The sequence below is a fragment of the Podarcis bocagei genome (genome assembly GCF_964188305.1).
Source record: "Podarcis bocagei genome assembly, chromosome: 5".
NCBI classification, from domain to species: domain Eukaryota; kingdom Metazoa; phylum Chordata; class Lepidosauria; order Squamata; family Lacertidae; genus Podarcis; species Podarcis bocagei.
The window spans coordinates 43,322,702-43,343,406 of record NC_138129.1 but is presented as its reverse complement, the minus strand read 5'-3'; the positions used below and the strand labels follow the sequence as shown (position 1 = coordinate 43,343,406).

Genomic DNA, 20,705 nt, shown 5'->3' with positions numbered 1-20,705 from the left:
GGATGATGTGGTGGGAAATTTGTTCTCTGCTCCAAAAATAGCAACAAGCTCATTTGAAATGGCAACTGACACAAGTTGCCACCCAGCGGTCTTTCTAGGGGACAATCTGTTGTTTAATTGCTTTGATATGTTGCAAGATATGGCAGGATCAACACTTTTCTGCTCCTGACTTCCAGCTTCCTTGGAAAGATTATGTAGCTCTTTCATTCCATCTTGAAGCAATGTCCCAAAAGGAAGTTTGTTCTGCTTATAAGCAAACTTTTATGCATATATATATATACACATATATATACACATATACATACACACACACACACACACACACACACACATATACACACACACACACACACACACACACACACACATTTTTGCTACATAGGCGATAAATGCCGTGGACTTTTGTAGCCTATATTTTAATACAGTAATAGCCAAATCTGATTCTCCCATCAGCCTCAGCCAGCAAGACCGATGGTCAGGGATGATGGGAACTGCAGCCAACAACATCTGCAGGACACCACATTGGCTATCCAGGGTGTAAGACCAGCATTTTGTCCCTTGTTCTGGCATTTTTTCCTGCCTCATATTACTTCGATTGTGGAGGAAACCCGAGTGGGCCACAACCAAGACTTTTAGCTACTAAAGCCACATAAACTCTGAAGAAAGGAAAATCTCCTATTCAGTTTTCAATGATGATTTAATGAAGGAAGCTATGGTTTGCTTTTGCACTTATACATGAAATTTGGTTACATTGCTTGTAGCTTCTATAAGATGCATCTGGTTAGGCTTGACTTGAGTAACTGTAACCATAGCTTGCCTTGTAGTTTGGCAAAAGCAGCAGAGCATCCAGCTCTCTTCTAGACTTTCTTCTCTGTCTCCCTCAGTCTAGTGAAGCTGTGACTTTGGCAAAAGCTTGTGCCAACTCATGGGACTCCTTAAAGCAGAGTTTGCAGGACAAATGGGCAGGAGTTAATATCTATAGCTGGCAGGTTCAGTTGGGAGGGAGTATATCTTGTTAAAGCATATTTAAAAGGCCAGGAAGAAAAGCACCTGCTATGGAGAATGCTTTTGCAAATTGAAGAGTTGTCAGCAAAAAGTGTGGAAATGACCATAGGACACCTGCCACACCAGTCACAGTTAGGGTGCAGATCAGGGGCAAAGAACCTGTGGCCCTCCAGATGATGCTGTACTCCCATTAGCCCCTGCTAGCATGGCCAGTGTTCGGGGATAGTGGGAGTTGTAGCCCAGCAACAGTTAGAGGACCACAAAACTTCCCCACCTCTGCTGCAGATCTTAATGTAATATAGTGATCTCCTTTAAAACATCCAGGTGTAACAATGGATAGGGCATACTATGCCAGGCTTTGATGGTTGCATAGGAATGATGAATAATCCTGATGTTTAGCACCCTTCCCACCCCTTAAGAAATATGTCACTGTGCTATTAAATGGTATCAATGTGATCTCTCAGCCTTCCAGTCGCTTGGTATTGTACAATCATCATAATCATTACCCCACATTGCTCACATCCATTGCCTCCTGCCCTGGCAAAAGTGCTCTGACAATGGTTCTTGCTGGATGCTAGCTGACGTAGGATCTTTTGGGAGGCCTGGGGGAGCAGTAAGTGTGTATAAGTGTGTACTGGTGGTGAATTGTGATAGTTCAACAAATGGTGGTGGTGGTGGAACCCTAGGGGTTAATCAATGCTGAGAGTGCTGGATCCCTAGGTTCATGGTCATGAAATGCAAAATATTGTACTCCAGATTGTTATGTGTGGGTGAGCCTGGACTTCAAAAACGCTAAACCAGTTTGTAACAACAGAAGATGCAGCTGCAGGATTGTGGCAATATTGCGAGCTAATTTTTCCATCTGTGTTCTGTGCCGTCTGTGTTCTGTAAGAGAAGCCCTGTGTAGCCCCTGTGCTTCCAATGCTTTTGTCTCTCTTCTCCATGCAGAAGATACAACAGCTGTCTGAGGGATCTATGTTTGGCCATGGCCTTAAGCATCTTTTCCATAGCCGCAGACGGTCCCGGGAACGGGAGCACCATAACTCCCAGGAGTCATCACAGCAGCAGCAGCACCAGCACCATGGCATGTCTGACCACGACTCCCCAGACGAAAAAGAACGTTCCCCTGAGATGCACCGTGTCTCCTATGCCATGTCTCTCCATGATCTTCCGGCTCGGCCCACTGCCTTCAACAGGGTGTTGCAGCAGATCCGCTCCCGTCCTTCCATCAAGAGGGGGACTAGCTTGCACAGCGGCAGTCGGCGAGCCAAGAGTGGCTCCCTGGAACCCCAGAAAATCAGCCCGCACCTTGTCCGCAAGGCCCCCCAAGATAGCAGCCTGACAGCAATACTGCACCAACACCAAGGCCGGCCAAGATCTTCATCCACCACTGACACTGCTCTCCTTATGGCCGAGGGTGGGACCGTATACCTCCTGGCGGAAGAGTCTGACTGCCTCGCTGACAAGGTAAGACTGAAGGTCCAGAAGTATGAGGTGTCCAGTAACTGGGAAACCCATTTCACTTCATAGTATTCTATGTTCCTGTTGCCCGCCTCTTTGATAGGGAATTCAAGGCCCTGGAATCCAATGAGTTTCAACATCTGTCTTTATCTAACAAGCTAAAGCAACTTGGCAGGGTTGCTTGGTGCCACCTGTGGGGTTTGTGAGAAGCACATAGGAATGGGTGAATCTGTCAATTTCAGGTTCTTTGGGTTTTCATTTTTCTAATTTTTAGTTCACACTTCCACATCAGTTTGTGATTTTTTTGTTGTTATCTTCATGAAAATTCAGCAGCATTTTAGTGTGAATTTCTCCAAACATACACATTTTTGTGTGTGCAGTTTTGCCTAATATACCCATTTTTGCTGGGCAATTTTACCTCATAGAATGCATTTTGTTGATGTTTCTTGGCTGGAGGGCTGCATGACATACTTTGGAGAACTGCAAATTTTGATGGATGGCAGTGTTTTGGTTTTCATGTTGTTTCAGCAAGTGCAAATTACATAGGTCCAGCTTTAAATGAAAACTAAATAAAATTTATCACCAGAAGCACCTCCATGCTAAAGAGAGATGCAACTCCATCAGATGCACCTAAAACAAATCGGGTGGAATTCATATCAAAAGGCTAAACCTTAGTTAGCTGAGCTTAGCCAGCATTGCTACAAATTAGCCTTCTGAAATTATTATGGTATTGCCAATTATCTCCATATGTCTGCTTGCCTGTCCTTTCATTAACAGAGTGTGAAAAGTTCTGTCATTCCCTAGATTAGGGTGGGCAGAGTTCAGGGTTGTAGGATGAGCTTTGTTTTTTAGCCAAACCCCACAATTTACTAATCAGAACCAGCTGCAAAAGACATAGTTGGAATTCTATGCCTCTGAGCGCCTCCTGAGACTAGGAATTTATTTTTGGTACCAGATCTGAATTGAGCTCACAGTCCTTTAGGGCAAAATCCACTTTTGCTTATTAGCGGTTTTCATTGCAGCCGCCCAATTTAGGTAGGAAAAGATTTGTTGTTAAACAGTTGGGAGTCATAAATGTTTTTTCTCAATCTACTACAAATCACCTAGAAAACTACCAGTAGATCCCAATCTACCTTCTGCCTGTGCCTACTATAGATTATCTAAAAAAGACTGGATTCTAGTCTGCATAGCACTTCAGACCTCTCCCTGCAAAATTCACATTTATTGTGACCACAGAATTTTAGATTTCTATGTTGATTATTCAGTATTCCACTAAGACAGGGATGGGGACCATTTGGCCCTCCAGATGTTGTTGCATTCCATCTCCCATCAGCCCCAGTTGGCATGGTCAATTATCAGGGATGATGGGAGTTGTAGTCCAACAACAGTTGCAGACCCAAGTTTGAGAAACATTGAATTCTAGAGGGCCACAGATTCTCCATCCTGGCACCAAGGCTGCTATGACAGTGAGTCCCTGAATGCAGAGTCTTACCTTCATTGAATGAAAAAAGAACAGCTGAGAATGGTGAACAGTTGACTTGAATTCTGAGTCTAGGCAGTTGCCCTATATCTAGACTGCACCATTTAATGCTAATTCCTTGCACATAAAAAATTAGCATGTTAGGGAGAAGAGTAAACTAGAATCCTCCATGATACCTAGCTTTCTATGTGGAGGGCATTTAATGCATGGACATTCATTTATGTGAGTCTGTTTCTGTATTTCCACATAGATTGGGCTGGCTGTTATCAGGAAGGATGTAGCGATCACAGATTGCCCACTCATGTAGCACATTGTGACTATGCTGTTAATGTCAGACATCAGGGCAACTGCTTAATCTATGGGTGTGGACTTGCAGGCCTACAAAGGCAACATTGCATGTCCTACATTGTTTCCTACTTGCTGGTTTTCATGTTGTCTATTTTTAGCATTATGCTTCCTTCCTTCCTTGCAGTAGGCTTGCTTTATGAATGACCTCACTAGTTGGCATCATGGTCAGTCATGCTGCCATTTGATGAGCTAGAACGATATCCAGTAAGTCCATGAAATCTTTGTCATCTGCTGAAAGTGGATGATATCATTATAGCTGTGGGTTTTCAGAATCTGGTCATTTAATGAAAATTCAAGTCAAGACCAACTTGGAGTGGGAGCAACAACTTTAGCAGTTGTTCTACACCATGGGTAGGCAAACTAAGGCCTGGGGGCTGGATCCGGCCCAATTGCCTTCGAAATCTGGTCCGCGGATGGGAATCAGCGTGTTTTTACATGAGTAGAATGTGTGCTTTTATTTAAAATGCATCTCTGGGTTATTTGTGGGGCATAGGAATTTGTTCATTTCCCCCCTCCAAAATATAGTATGGCCCCCCACAAGGTCTGAGGGACATTGGTCCGGTCCCCTGCTGAAAATGTTTGCTGACCCCTGTACAAACACACACACACACACACACACACACACACACACGGAGATCTCAAAAGTTTTCTGCCTGGCCTTGACAGCTGTTGTTGCAGGTAGTGCCTGATTCTGATTCTTTCAGCAGGTTTTTTTGTGATTGCTGCAAGCTTACAAATTCAGGAAGCTTTGCTCTCGCTCTGGATCATCTTCATTTTGCCTTAGTGATGATTTCATGTAGTTAAAACTGATTGGCTGAATAGTGCTACCGCATCATCCCTCTCATTATGTGATCCCTGATTGGCTGTGATTGCCCATATGACTTTTTTGAGGGGCGGGGATAACTATGAAGCAGTATCAGAAACAATGGAAGTCACAGGATTTTTAAAAACTGAATATTTGAACCATTTGCAGGGTTTTTTCTGTCTCTGTGAAAGCAGTTTCCAAGCCAGTAATCATGAAACATTTGGCACTGCTCTAATTAACTTCCCCCTTTATATAGATGTTGACAACATTACCACTACCACTTAACGCTATGATTAAAACAAAGTAAAAATATTTAAAATATGCAATTACAGAATTAACTGAATTAACACTGTATAGCGTCAGCCCATTGTGATATGTAACCTGGTACCAAAAGACTTACCCCCTAAAACAGAGTGCACCAGAAAGCCCTAGGTCTTTCTTGTCCCATTATTGTCCCATTTTATGTGCATAAGACGAAGACTCCAAATTTTTTCTGCAGGTTCAGGAACAGAAATCTCAAAATGTTTACCATTTCTAACAGTAGCAAAATTATCTCCTGTCCTTATCTTCCTGCCTAAGAATCACAGTATTAAATAATGTCGCACATGACCTTACTGAGAATCTGGTTAGACAAGGTCTTGCTCTGGGGCTTAGAGCTTGGAGCTGAGCTCTTGTCATGGAGTTAGTTGAGAACTTCCAATGGGACAAGGATTCCAATGGGACAAGCGTAACCACCTGGCCCATGCACAGCTTGCCTGAGATCCAGAGTTGGAGTCTTGTTAGAATAAAGTCATAAACTCAAACAAAAAGGCACCCAGTCCCTGGCAGGGCCCCCCAATCAGCTTGGCCCTCCAAGTCCCAGGGCAAGTGTACCCGGCTGAGCCCCCCTCTCACTTCTGCATGGGCTCAACAGCCATAAAGCCAAGCTATCCTGAGCATCTTTGCAAAGTTTCTCTATTGGCCAGAGCAACACTGAGAGATATGAAACAGCAATTACCCATACCTGTGAGCTGAATTTTAATGCTGCGTAAGCAGCCCATCTTTACTGAGCAAACGTGTTGTTTTGGGTGCCTGGAAGATGCCTGGGCACGTCTCTGGGTGAAATGAAGGTGGCGGATGTGACTGTGAATATTTTCAGCGAGGGGATTTGGGGGAGTTTGTGAGGAGCTTTGCAAATCCTAAGTAAGGGCTTTTGCAGCTGCTAAGACCTTTCCGCTAGGAGAACAATAAATTGCCTGGTTCCTTTGGGGTCAGCGGGATCAGGCTAATTCCATACTGAAGTCTTGGTATTTTCTTGTCGTTCTGTACATGCACTGTTTGTTGCTCTGTAGACAATATTTCCTATCAAGCAACTGCAAGTAGTAGTCAAAGTGGAGGTCATGGATACAGCTGCTTCTCATAAGACAGGATCTTGAACATTGCTTGGAAGATCATGCAAGCATTGCCCCTTGCACATTTGCCAGATGGAAATGTACATTGAAGGGGGGCTGGGATAGTGTTGGGTGAATTCCAATCCCTCACATTATTTTTAGCCCATTCTGAAGTCTGGGTCCTGTTGCTGTACCTGTGACATATGAGAACTCTGCTGTTGAGACTTGGCTTCTTTTTTAAAATGATGGCAGTATCAGGAGTGCCTCACCCCCCAAACACTCCTCTGGCATCCCAAATCCCCTTCTGCTGCTCTCTCTGATTTATAGCGTATAAATTTATTGTGTGTATGTGTGGGTGTCCGTACACATTAGTGTATGGTGGGGTAACTGGCTGCTGCTTATATGCTTACCTGACATACGCTTAGACCTTTATTGTTGTTTTGATCATATCTACATAGTTACAGCACCTGCACTGTGCAAAAGAGGTACAGTCACATGTGTTCTGATGTGTGCGCATGCACAAATGCACACACACACAATCAAATGAGAGACAATATTTCATAGGTGGCAGGGGAACTACCTTTTCATAAATAGGCCAAAAAGTAGATGCCTTGGGTAGAGCATTGGACCACACAGCCATCAGTACTTCATTGTGACTTGTTAGTAAGGGCAGTGGGTGGAATACTCAGGGGTTTTCTTTTTCAGCCTGCCAAAGGTATTGGATCATTGGAACAAAATTAATGCCAAGTGGTACAGTTTTAAGGTTTCTTTTTTTTTTTTAAATGATTTTGGCCAGCAAGCTAGCCAGCTTGCAGGCAGCTACCATTTACCTTCTCCATTTGGCAGCTCCCTTCTGCCTTCTGTCTTTGATTATGAGTGCTGTCATTTCAAAATGATAAGGGGCTCCTCTGCATGTTTCTCTTACCAACTATAGGATCCCAGGTTTTAAGTCCCCCTTCTCTGAAGACAACATCCTCCAAATCGTTTAGCAGAGGTATCCTGATACCTTTTCCCCGCCCCTCTTTGGGCTGCCAGAGAACATATCCCTTCTCAGTGTCAGAAATAGAACCGATAAAGTCTTGATCCTCAATTCTCTCTTGCTTTGTATCTTACAAAACCAACAGCTGTGTCTCCCTGTAGACTGAGAGAGTGAGTATCGGGACTGGAGAGCTGCAGGCTCCTGCCAAAATGAATCTGAGCTTGGAATGACATCAAGGGTGCCAGCTTGCTTATTTGCCTGGGAGGGTTAGAGATAAGTGAGAGCTGCAATTTTAGCTGATTGCTTTAAAGATGGAAAGCCAGTTGCCTGGCAGAGAGAAACACACACACCAGGATTATTACTGTTGTTGCTGCTGCCGCCGCTGATTGCTATTGATGCATTAGGCAGGCATTCCAGACAGGCTCAGAGACTTAATGTGTGCTGCTCCTGTGTTCCAGTAGTGTCTTGTCATGGTTACAGTGCTTTGTACAGGCTTATAGGCACATGGGTGCTTTTTAATGACCTATACAGGGATATTCCCTTCCCCTCAATGACTTATGGTCTATCCTCTATGCAGAGCAATTGTGGAAGTATTTGGTACTTGCTAGGTTGACTGACTGACTGATTGATTACATTTATATTCCACCTTTTCTCCAAGGAGCTCTAGGTGGCATATATAGTTCTCCTCATTTTAACCTTACAATTGTCCTGTGAGGTAGGTAAGGCTGAGAGGCAGTGACTGGCCCCAGTGTAATAAAAACGTACCACTGAGCTATGGTCCTGGCCCTCTAAAGCATAGTCCCATCATTTCTGCATGTTGAGATTCCCAGCTGCATTGAGCCAAAGTTATTCAGTACTGAGCTTATCCAAGGGAGCTAGTTAAACAAGGAAAGAGACCTTAAATTGCAAATGTCTGTTATTTGGAATTAATTGCACAATTGCTTTTGCATGTTGCTCACAGAGAGACTGAAATTGAGCCATGCTGATTATTATTTTTTTGTCCACTTCATCTGTCTCAACCTCCCCCAGCCTGGTGCCCTCCAGATGTTTTGGACCACAACTCCCAGCCAGCACAGCCATGCTGTTGGGGGACTGCATCAGTAGTCCAAAACATATGGGGGGCACCAAGTTGGGGAAGGCTGTTGTACATGATACAGTGATGTGGACCCCAAGTAGTGAGCCAGCACCTTTCCTTGTGACCTCTCTTTTTCCAGCAGCCACACAGGAATAGCTGACAGCTCTCTTCACATTCTCATCTTTCTACATGTGGTCATCATGTGAACCATCTTGAGGAATTTGACGGTGTGCACTCGCTGCCGCAGTTGGACGGCCGCTCTTGAGCATCAGCTGAAGGGTGGAGTGACGCAAACTCTGCACCATAAGGTTATGACAGAGCAGCATTAAAGAGCCTGCTCCTAGCCAGCAGTGTCTTGCATCAGCCACTGACATTATGGCTGAAGCCTCTGGACCTCTGAATGCTGGGACTCGCAAGTGAGGAGAGAGCTCCCATAGGCATCTAGTTGGCTATTGTGAGAACAGAATGCTGGACTAGATGGAGCATCTAGCAGGTCCTTCTTACGCCTTACCTTTCCCACGCCTGAGATCTTTTCTCTGAAGATGCTGAGGATCTGAATTGGGGCTTTTCTTTTTATGCCTGCACAGCTTAAAAGGCCATTAAACTGCAGCCCATCCTACTTTTATCAGGATGGGCTTTTTTTTGTAGCTTCAGCTGCAGATGCCAAATACTTCCAAATTTCTATCAGCCTGACCTTCTGGAAGCCTTGGCTTATTAGAATTGTTTAGACATGCTGGCTTTCATGTTTATCTCACCTGAGCCCCAGAGCTGAGGGCAAGTTAACAAAAGAGAGCTGATAAAGCCAATCGAGAAAGTAGTTGCTGTCAACTTAACAAGAGCAGTGGAAACTACCACAAGGGGCAGTATTTAACTTTTCCCCTGGATGAAAATAAGTTTTTCTCCAATAGTCTGAGAACAAATTGGTAGGCATCTGTGCACTCTCTCTCTCTCCCTGACACACTAAAGCTTTCTGGAACGGTAGCTATATTGGTCTGTTCACAAGCAACTCCTCCCAATCCCTGTGTATATTTATTTGACAATAACCCCATCAAACCCAGCAGGGCTTACTTCTGAGAGATCTGCATAGGATTGAGAATTCTAATCTGAGGTGAAGATTGAAGTCCAGCGGGTGGGGGAGTCTTTGTTCTAGATTAGTTCACCCGGAGCACTTTTGTCTCTGCTCATCATCAGATATGGCTCCATCAACTATTGGAACATGGCCCCCAATGGATTACTCTAGTGGGAAAGTGGCCCTCAGCAGAAGAAAAGGTTCCCTAGTCCTAATATAAAGGATGAGGCAGGCTATACATTTGAAAATAAAAATCCTGAATAGCAGTAAATTGTAAGGGAGATTCGGAGGTCTACAATGAAATTCTTGGGCAAGGTTCTTGAGCGGGTGGTTGTGAACCAGATTCAAGCGCTTTTGGAGGAAACTGATTCCCTAGAACCATTTCATCTGGGGATTCAGGCCAGGTTGCGCACAGAAACTGCTTTGGTCGCCCCGTTTGATTTACCTCTGTTGGGAGAGAAACAGAGGAAATGTGTCCCTCTTAATTCTTCTTGACCCCTCTGTGGCTTTCAGTACTACCTACCATGGTTAGGGATGGGTGGCGTTGCTTGCAATACGTCAAGGACCAGCTCTCCTCATATGAACTGTGATAATCATCTGAGGCCCTTCTTCATGTGCCCTCTCCATGAGGGGGCTGAAGGCTGGCAACATGAGAATGGCCCTTTCATGGAATGCTCTCCCCAAGGAGGCTCACCTGGCACCTTCGTTACATATCTTTTTGCGTTTGGCCTTTTCAATGTGTCTGGGGGGGGGGTATTGGTTTGCTTTGCTCTTGCTTTTTTTAATTATGTATTTTGTGTTTTCATTTTGTATTTTTATGTTGTGAACCAGCCTGTGATCTTCAGATGAAGGGCAGTATACAAATTTAATTAATAATAATAATAATAATAATAATAATAATAATAATAATAAAAATGCACTGTATGTTGTTGTGGAGGGTCTTCATTCATAGTCTTGCTTGCAATAACATGTTTCTGGTTGTTTAAGCAGAAGTTTTGTTTTGTATCATCTGTGTTTGTATGGTTTTGTAATAAACTTTGGCTAGCACAGTACACTTACTTGAAAATAAATGAATAAATACAAATAAATAAATGAGATAATACACTCATTGAGTGTAAATGAGATAAAACAAACAAACTTCATTAGGAAGGCTGCCAGTATGCAGCTTCCATACAGTCATCTAAGGCAACCTCCAGAGAATATGCTATAGTAATCTAAGGGTCACTTCATATATTACATCTTTAGGTGTGCACCTGTTGTTGTGTGAATGGGATGTCCGTATTTGTAGTTGAGTGTACCATGTTTTTAGAAACTAGTCAGGGAGATATAGCTGCCTGTAGGTCTCTGCTGACTGTGAGCTCAGGGTTGTTTCTGCAATAAATGGGGGGGGGGTTCCTAAGCCTGAATCTGACAAGATTCAAACAAACAAGTTTCCCAATGTATAAGCATCTGTTTAGCCACATTCACATGTTTGTAAGCTGCAATGCAGAGCAGCTTCCAAAGTCTTGTAAAAACACATTTAACAAATGAAACTATGCAGGCAATGAGGCTGTGAGGCTCTGGAAGAAGCAGCCGTTTTCCCCAGTTATGTTAGCTCTAGCAACTCTAAGGCTCATATGCACCAAGCTGTCCTGTGTTGGCCTCTCTGCACCCTCTGTGGCCTTGGCAAAGTTATCCCCAACCAAACATTAAAAGCTCACGGAAACCATTTGATTAGTGGTAGAAGAGACAGGGCTCGCTTTATTTGGTCCCAATTTAATTTCATAACCGAAAACGAAATGTGGAAGCCACTGCAGATTTCAGTTTCAACATCTGAGGCTGACATTTGGGTCTGAAGTAGAAGGATATCCCAAACCACATATTGAATATATTGTGTATCTGAAGAAGTGTGCATGCACACGAAAGCTCATACCAAGAACTAACTTAGTTGGTCTTTAAGGTGCTACTGGAAGGAATTTTTTTATTTTGACTATGGCAGACCAACACGGCTACCTATCTACTACTGGACACATATTGAATATTTATTTCTTTAAAAACAACTAACTGTTCAAAAACAGGATACTTTTAAAGTTAGCCCAAGATTGATTTATTTTTTTAAAAAGCTTTCTACAAATTGAAATTGAAAACATTTACCCCATACTTACCCCATACTTACATTAATTTCAGCAAAAGCCTATTTGGGCTCTGAAAAACAAGGGGGAAATAGCCTCTTGGCTCGCGTTCCAAAGGCTTTTATGCCTGCTGTGACTGAGGTGCCCTGTATGATGGGTACCACCAACAGAGCTTTTCTTGCTTGAAAGGAAACGAAAGGTCTCGGGTGACAGGCTCCTGTTCCACGCTGATACCATTCAGCAGCACAGCGACCTCCTGGCATCCTGATTTATAAATTCAGAAGAAAAGGATCCAGAGGAGAGACACAGATGGATCATGACAACCCACAATTGCCCCTTGAGCGTCTGAAATGAATGTCTTTCTGCGTTACTCTAAAGAATGAAATGTGATCTTGATCCTTTTGTTGCGTGATGAGGAGGCAATGGAAAAGCGGCATCGGCATTTTTCTTCTCTTATTTCAATTGCCGTTTGGCACGTAGCAACAGCAGACATGCACGAGCACATAATGCACCCAGCCATAAGGACCCAAGCAAAAGCCTGGTTGTTGTTCGCTTAAAAAACACACACCCACGAACCATCCATCTAGCTGTTATTGTGCCTGTGGCAATGGCCCTTTATGATTTTTTTAGGAAAAGGTCCTGAATTTTTCACCAAGTTGGAGATAGAATTTTATACAAAGAAAGAACAGCAGGGAAGCTATATTGTTGTTTGTAGAATTTGATGGGAGATCCACACTGGGATTGGTTTGGGCTTCCTGTAGAGCATTGTTTATACTTTACCTTTGGGCAGCTTCATGTCTGCAAGTACATTTGATTATGTATTGCCACAGTAATTTTTTCTGTTGTAGTCAAGAATTTTAATTGGTAATTGTTTCTTTCCTTTGCCCTGGTGCATTGTGAGGGCAGTAATGATGTTTTTCTTCAGGGCTTTCATTGCAGACTTGCCAGGTATCATTCTTAGGGCACCCTGGTAATAGTTTCACCAATTTCGAACTGCTAGGTTGGCAGAAGCTGGGGCAGAGCAATGGGAGCTCACCCCATTGCGTGAATTTGAACCACCGACCTTTCAACAGGCAAGCCCAAGAGGCTCAGTGGTTTAGACCACAGCACCACCCGCATCCCAGTGCAAGTAGATAAATAAGTACCACTGCAGCAGGAAGGTAAAGTGTTTCTGTGTGCTCTGGTTTCCATCACTGTGTTCTGTTGTGCCAGAAGCGGTTTAGTCATGCTGGCCACATGGCCCAGAAAGCTGTCTGTGGACAAACACTGGCTCCCTCAGCCAGAAAGCAAGATGAGTGTCACACCCCATAGTCACCTTTGATTGGACTTAACTATCCAGGGATCCTTTACCTTAACTTTTAGTTTCACCACTACATATTTTTAATGGTTTGTAAGATAGTCCAAGCCCTTATTACACTGGGCTGGTGTGTGTGTGTGTGTTCGGATTAGATAGAAGGATTCGTCCACTCTTCTCAGCCAGCTTCCTACTGACTGCTGAGTAGGCATGTGGATAGTCCATGGTGGTATCTTTGCTGGCATGGGCAAGAAGAAAGCTCCCAAATGGGGCATTCCAAGTGTGAGGAGGAATAGGGTTGAGCCAACCCTGGATTTGTTGGATCCCGAGTTCATGTCACAGCTGTTGCACATCAGCATTGGGCCCAATCCTCCTGCCCCCACATTGCTTCAATTGCTGTGTATGTCAGGGCTGTGGTGGTACTTTGGTGGGTAGGTTGGATCTGACCTTGCTTTGGACAAAGTTGCTCACCATATTTGGGGCCAATGAGGAATTTTCCCACCAGGTCTATTGACCCTATTGACCCTGGCGGGTTTCTCCTGCCTTGTAGCAATTGTCACAACTTTGGCGGAGAAGACATTGGGTAAAACCTAGTCATGGTCGGAGGGGAGGTTGTAAGCCCCTGCCTGCCCCTCCAAGGGAATGGGGCATCCCACTAAATGGATCCTGGGGGAGGTGCCTCTGTCCAGATGCTCAAGTGGAGGCTAGACTCATAGCACTATTTGAGTTGTCAATCCTGGAGAGGTGGCTCCTATTTGGTGTATGCCATAGGGCCTCCTCGATATTGGTTTGATCCCTTGGTTGATCATCTAGCAGGCAGGTTGGCTGATATTGGTTGACCCAGTGCCTATGCCACACCCGTTGCACCTATAATCAATAAAGTTGTGGCCTAATTTGAACCCTATAATGTTGTTATAAGTGGTCTTTTGGATTGCAGTGCCCTATTGGGCAGTGAGCTCATGGCACCTGGGCATGCAAAGTCCTACTGGGGCAGGGAGTAGGAGTCAGAATTGTGTCCTTTAACTATAAAACTGAATTGAGACAAACCCAACCATATGGCAAGATTGAGAACTGCCATTTTTGTTTTGTTTTTAAATCAGCTGAAATCAACATATGTTAAGCTTATGAAACCACAATTTACCACACTGGGATTCAGTACAGTTTTCAAATAATACTCAGGGTATGGGTTACGATTTGGATGTAATGCAGAAAATCATCATGATTTGGTCCACTATTCCAAAATCCCATTTAAGAGTCAACTTGTTTTGTCTACAAGAAACTGCTGCTCAGAACTGTTGTTTTCCTGCTATGGGCTTTTGACAAGGTTCCACCATGGCTCTCATGCTCTTCAATATCTACTTGAAACCACATAGTGAGGTCATTTGGAGTTCTGAAATGAAGTGTTAACCAAAAGGCTGACAATACCATGCTCAACTTCTCCTTTTCACGTGAGGCAGAGGAAGTGCTGGGTTGGAATACAGGACCGCAGATGAGAAGCTGCTGCTCATTTGTGACAAGGCAGAAATGCTTTTGGTTAGTGGCTTGTCTGACATAGATCTGGTGCTCACCCTGTTTTGGGTAGGGTTGCCCTTTCCCCAAATAATCGTGCTTGCTGTCTAAAGGATTGATCCTTTTTTCCCAAAAGATGTCCAAATGGCTTCTGTTACATGAAGTGTTTTTCACCAAGTGGTGTCCTAGCTGTGACCTCTCCTGACCACAGTTCGTCACAGTTTGGTAATTTCCAGAGTAGATGACTATAATGTGTAGTACATGCACATTACATCTTGGAGACTACAGTTAGTACAAAATATACAACTGCTAGACTCTGAACTGGGAGTGGCTCAGGGGAAATTGCCTTGCTATTTTTTAAAAAACACATGCACAGTCTATTTCTGAGCTCAATTCAAAGTGCTGATGCTTACTTTTTAGAGCCCTTACTTTTTAAAGTTGAAGGACCACCTTTCCCCACACAAACATGCCCCTATACTTAGGTCATTGTTGGGGCGCCTTCTGTGGGTGTCCTAACCTAGTCAGACAGAAAGAGGGCCTTCTCGGCTGTGGCACCTAGTGATGTTAAATTCTCGAGAATAATCTATTGGAGAATATTCTCGATTAATGAGAACTTAGAGAATTTTCATTTAAAATAGGAGAATATTCATTTTAATGCATTGAAAATGATATAATTAGTTAATATACATGTTTATTCATGGGTAAACATGTTCAGATGGCAACCAAAAACTGTACAGATACTTTTATTCAATGGGGCAATGCAGTGAATTCACATTCTTTGATTTTTTGCACCAAACTTGAAATTGAAAATTCAACGTTTGTGGAGAATATTCTCCTGAGAATTTTCTAGTAGAGAATATTCTCACCTCACATCACTAGTGGCACCCCATTTTCAGAATGTGTCTCCCACTCTCAGGCCCTTTGAAACGGTTTTATTTTGCTGTTTGATTGCTTTTGCTGTTCCAATGTCTTTCATTTCTTATTTTGATTAGCTGTATTTTTCTATTTGTCAACTGATAGCTGCCCTGAGAGTAGAATCCCAAGGGGGGAGAACATTATTTTTTTTCAAAATTTAAAAATAAACAAATTATCATTCATTCAATTTTTCTCTCTCTCTTTTTGGCAAATTTGGGAAAGCAATAAGAATTAATTGGCATTTATTTGATTTCTTACCTACACTTCACCACAAGTTTCCACAGTGGGTTACAGCCAGTGTTTTTTTCTTCTTCTGGGGGTACACATACCCCTAAACATTTTGTGAATCTTTGTCCATTTACTGTATTTATTTCCCCCAATTTGAACTATAAAATGGCGATTTTCTTGAGTCAAAATGAGAGTACTCCTAAACATTTTTTTTTTTAAAGCACTGGTAACAGCAATTTAAATTGCCATATTAAAAACCATTTAAGACAAATCACTGTTACAAGAATAAAGTGTGTGCCAAAATATATAAAGCTCAAGTGTCCAGGATAAAGAGGTGTGCCCTCAGCAAATAGCAGGAACTATGCAATGAAGGTGACAGACTCACCTCTGAGGGGCGGGAATTGCACAGCTTAATGGCTGCCACAGAGAAATGTCCTTTCCTGCCCCCTTTGCTGATCTTAGCACATGAGAGGGCTTTAGGAAAGGAGGCAGTCTTTCAGATATTTGAGGGGCTAAGTCCTTTATGGCTCTAAACACTGATGTGAGCACCTTGAATTGGGCCTGGAAACCAGCCAGCAACTAGGTAAAAGATTAAAAATGGATTGTGTGAAGTAGCTTTAGCTGAGATTATAAAGTGGGCCCTCTTTATCTTCAGTGCAGAGTAGGATTGCCACCATTTTCATCGTTTAGGCCCTGTGTATCTTGAATAGCTGCATCATAAGCAAAAATTTAGGGCATGTGTCCTTCTGACAAAACAGGACCTGTCCCAGAAAAAAAGCTGGCAAGTCCATGTTTTGATGGTTCTTTTTGTTCTGTTATTGTTGGTATTAAAGGGTTAAGAAGCTCTAATCAAGACGCTCTAATCACTGAGCAGCTGAAGGTCGTTAGGCTTCCAGGAATGTGAGTTTGTATAAATAGTCAACTCACTTGTGTGTGTTTGCCGCCCCTTCCCCCTTCCTTTTCTTTTGGGGTGTGTTTGCTGAAATGTGTGATTCTTCACCAGGGTTTTTGTTTTGTGTAAATAAACCTTTTATTTGAGTTCCAAACCGCTTGCTCCAAGATTCCTTTATTGAAATGATGCTGACTCTCCAGCCCTTCTTGAGCCGCTGTGCGAAAAGCTCTGCTGTAATGGGACATTGTGGCATCGGAAGCGCACTGGATATATGATTAGCATTAAACTAATTAAAGTTTAATGGGACAGTTATGCACCTGTTAATAGAATAGTAGGATGTTTATAAACAGAGACTTACTCAAAAGGCTCTAGTATTAAAGACAGCATCTTGTTCTCCTACTTGTTAGCATGCATTCATGTTTTAGTTTTCTAATGTCCATCTAAAAGCTGAGACAAAACTGGTTCCCCATTAAATATATATATATATGCTGTAGTTAACATGAGAGTTTAAAGGTCAGGGCTTGCTTGCCATTAGAGTGATTGTAATATTCCTGTATCACATACACTTATTTCCAGTTATTTAATCACTCTTCAGGGCCAAAGCAATGTATGGCGATAAATAAAATTGTAGAATTGCAGGTGGAATATGAAGTGCTGGGTGGATACAGTTAAGCAGACTAATGAAAGACACTGAATTAATCATGAAAATTCTCTTCCGGAAAGGCAATCATAAAAACACAAGTTTTCTTGAATACCAGAACTGAATGGGCCAAACTAATGCTAACTCGAATTCCACAAAAGAAGGGTGAAATGAATCCCCTAGAAAAGGAATATAGCAAAACAGAAGTCCTAACATGGAAAAAATTAATCTGAGTTCACTAAACATTTGTGCTTTAAATAGTGCTAGTTAATCTTAATTGAGTTTATGTGTGGTTTTAACAAGATTAATTTAGGTGGCTGATTAGCTGTTTTCCCTGTGTAAAGGTCAGAGGGGGCAGGGTTTCTGTTGAGGCAGGGGATTAGCTGTGGGAGGAGCTTATCAGAGTTTGTAGGGCAGCAGTTGAAGAAGGAGCAAAAAGGGTTTTCTTGTGTGTGTGTGTTTCTTGTCGCTGATTAGCTGTTTTCCCTGTGTAAAGGTCAGAGGGGGCAGGGTTTCTGTTGAGGCAGGGGATTAGCTGTGGGAGGAGCTTATCAGAGTTTGTAGGGCAGCAGTTGAAGAAGGAGCAAAAAGGGTTTTCTTGTGTGTGTGTGTTTCTTGTGGCTGATTAGCTGTTTTCCCTGTGTAAAGGTCAGAGGGGGCAGGGTTTCTGTTGAGGCAGGGGATTAGCTGTGGGAGGAGCTTATCAGAGTTTGTAGGGCAGCGGCGCGCGCCTGGCGGCGCGCGCAGTTATATCCATCTTTTAGATTTAGGGGAGCTAGTCTCAAACATTTGTTGGGGGAGACCTAGGTGTTTTTTTTTTTTTGTGGGCGAAGTTATTTGTCCTGTCTTCAAGCTTTTTATGATGGAGGACCTCTGTAGCCACCCCCAACAACACGATCTCAAGATGGAAGGGGAGGGAACAGCTGCAGTCGCCTGCGATTCCTGCGCAATGTTTGCCATCTTGCCAAAGGTTGCAGGCAGCTTCACCTGCAGCAATTGCATGTTGATTGCACTTTTAAAAGACAAAGTCCAGCAACTGGAGGAACGTGTAGCTACGCTCCAAAGAATTAGCGAGCTGGAGCTCTTCTTGGAAGCAACAGAGCACACCGTCCCCACCAAGGAGGAGACAGGGGACTCCCCTGAGAAGGAGGCTAGTTCATCAACACAGGAGCCAGATATATGGAGAAACGTGACTCAAAGAAGTAGGAGGCCCAGGGTTCACTCTGATTGTTTAGAAATACACAATCGCTTTGAGGTCCTCTCCCCTAGCATGGAAGACGAAGAGCAGACTCCATTTGAGGATCTCTCCCTCATTACAGTCGATCAGGTATATGAAGACGAGCAGCAAAGTCAGTCCTCAGGGAATGTGCAGGCGACCTTGGAACGGACAGCTCACGGAAGAACCCCGACCAAACCCAAGAGGAGGCGTGTAGTGGTGATAGGGGATTCCCTACTGAGGGGAACAGAAGCAGTGATCTGTGGGCCTGACAAGATGTCTCGGGAAGTGTGCTGTCTCCCCGGGGCTAAGATCCAAGATGTAACTGAACGACTGCAAGGAATCATAAAACCCACTGACAAATACCCCTTCCTCTTGGTTCATGTGGGAACCAATGACACTGCAAGCAATAGCCTCCAGAAGATCAAAAGAGACTACGAGGCTCTCGGCAGGAAATTGAAGCAACTAAATGCACAAATTGTCATCTCGTCTGTCCTCCCAGTTGAACGACGTGGCCCAGGGAGAGAGGGGAAAATAGTGGAAGTGAACAGCTGGCTTCGCAAATGGTGTAAACAGGAACGGTTTGGATTCTTAGATCACGGACTGCAGTTTCTTGAAGATGGACTTCTGGCAAGTGATGGGCTGCACCTCACAACGGTTGGGAGGAATGTTTTTGCCAAAAATCTCAGAAACCTCATCAGGAGGGCTTTAAACTGACTAATGTGGGGGAGGGAGACAGTGCTCCTGAAGGTAGGAGTCTATCAATTAATGAAGATGATCATCCAAATGTCATAGACCAAATGGAGCAAACAGCACGCGGACCTAGTGGTGGGAGGAAAAAATCCTTAAATAAGAGACACGGGGGAATGATTAATGGACTTCAATGTCTGTACACTAATGCGCAAAGCATGGGAAATAAACAAGATGAGCTTGAGCTCTTGGTACAGCAAACTAAATATGACATAATAGGCATCACTGAAACCTGGTGGGATAAGTCCCACGATTGGAATGTAATAATGGGGGGATACAATCTATTTCAGAGAAACAGACCAGACAAGAAAGGAGGAGGAGTGGCGTTATATGTCAGGGATGTGTATACCTGTGAAGAGATCCAAGATTTAGAACCTCAAAGCCAATGTGAGAGCATTTGGGTCAAAATTAAGGGAGAGAAGAATAACAGAGACCTCATTGTGGGAGTTTACTATAGATCCCCAAGCCAAACGGAGGACATAGATGATGCCTTCCTGGAACAGATGGCCAAGCATGCAAAAGGAAGGGAGATAGTAGTAATGGGGGACTTCAATTACCCGGATATTTGTTGGACGTCAAACTCAGCCAAGAGCATAAGGTCAAACAGATTCCTCACTGGCCTTGCAGACAACTTCATTGTCCAGAAAGTGGGAGAAGCAACAAGAGGAACAGCCATTTTAGATCTGGTCCTAACCAATGTTGATGACCTGGTTAGTGGGGTAGAAGTGGAAGGATCATTAGGCGCGAGTGATCATGCTCTTCTGAAGTTTACTATACAGCGGAAAGGAGCAGCCAAGCATACTAGGACTCAATTTCTTGACTTTAAGAAAGCCGACTTCATAAAACTTAGGGAAGTGCTGGGTGAGATCCCATGGACAGCAATACTAAAAGGAAAGGGAGTTCATGATGGCTGGGAGTTTATTAAGAGGGAGATAGTAAAAGCACAACGTCAGGCAATACCAATGAGACGGAAACATGGAAGGTGCCTAAAGAAGCCAGGGTGGCTATCTAAAGAACTTTTAACTGAATTAAGATTAAAAAAGGATGTGTACAAAAAATGGAAAAGGGGGGAAACCACCAAAGAGGAATTCAAACAAATAGCCAGCACATGTAGACACAAAGTCAGAAAAGCTAAAGCACAGAATGAACTCAGGCTTGCTAGAGAGGTTAAAAGCAACAAAAAAGGCTTTTATGGGTATGTTCGTAGCAAAAGGAAGAACAAAGAAACAGTGGGGTCACTCAGAGGAGAAGATGGTGAAATGCAAACAGGGGACACAGAAAGGGCTGAACTCCTCAATGCCTTCTTTGCCTCAGTCTTCTCCGATAAAGAAAACAATGCCCGACCTGAAGAATTTGGAGCAAATGATTCAGCAAAGGAAACACAGCCCAGAATAACTAAGGAGACAGTACAAGAATATTTGGCTAGTTTAGATGTATTCAAGTCTCCAGGGCCAGATGAACTGCATCCAAGAGTTTTAAAAGAACTGGCAGATGTGATCTCAGAACCACTGGCAGTCATCTTTGAGAATTCCTGGAGAACAGGCGAAGTCCCGGCAGA

The 20,705-nt window shown here is 43.5% G+C and overlaps 1 protein-coding gene across 2 annotated transcripts in view; it reads left to right on the top strand.

The window, feature by feature from the left end:
• Nucleotides 1-20,705, top strand: part of TMCC2 (transmembrane and coiled-coil domain family 2) — a 109,480-nt gene that overhangs the window by 20,334 nt on the left and 68,441 nt on the right. For both annotated transcript variants that reach the window (XM_081193445.1, XM_081193448.1), the window contains exon 3: nt 1,954-2,472. In XM_081193445.1, the coding sequence (XP_081049571.1) occupies nt 1,954-2,472 (519 nt within the window). The remainder of the gene's footprint in view (nt 1-1,953; nt 2,473-20,705) is intronic.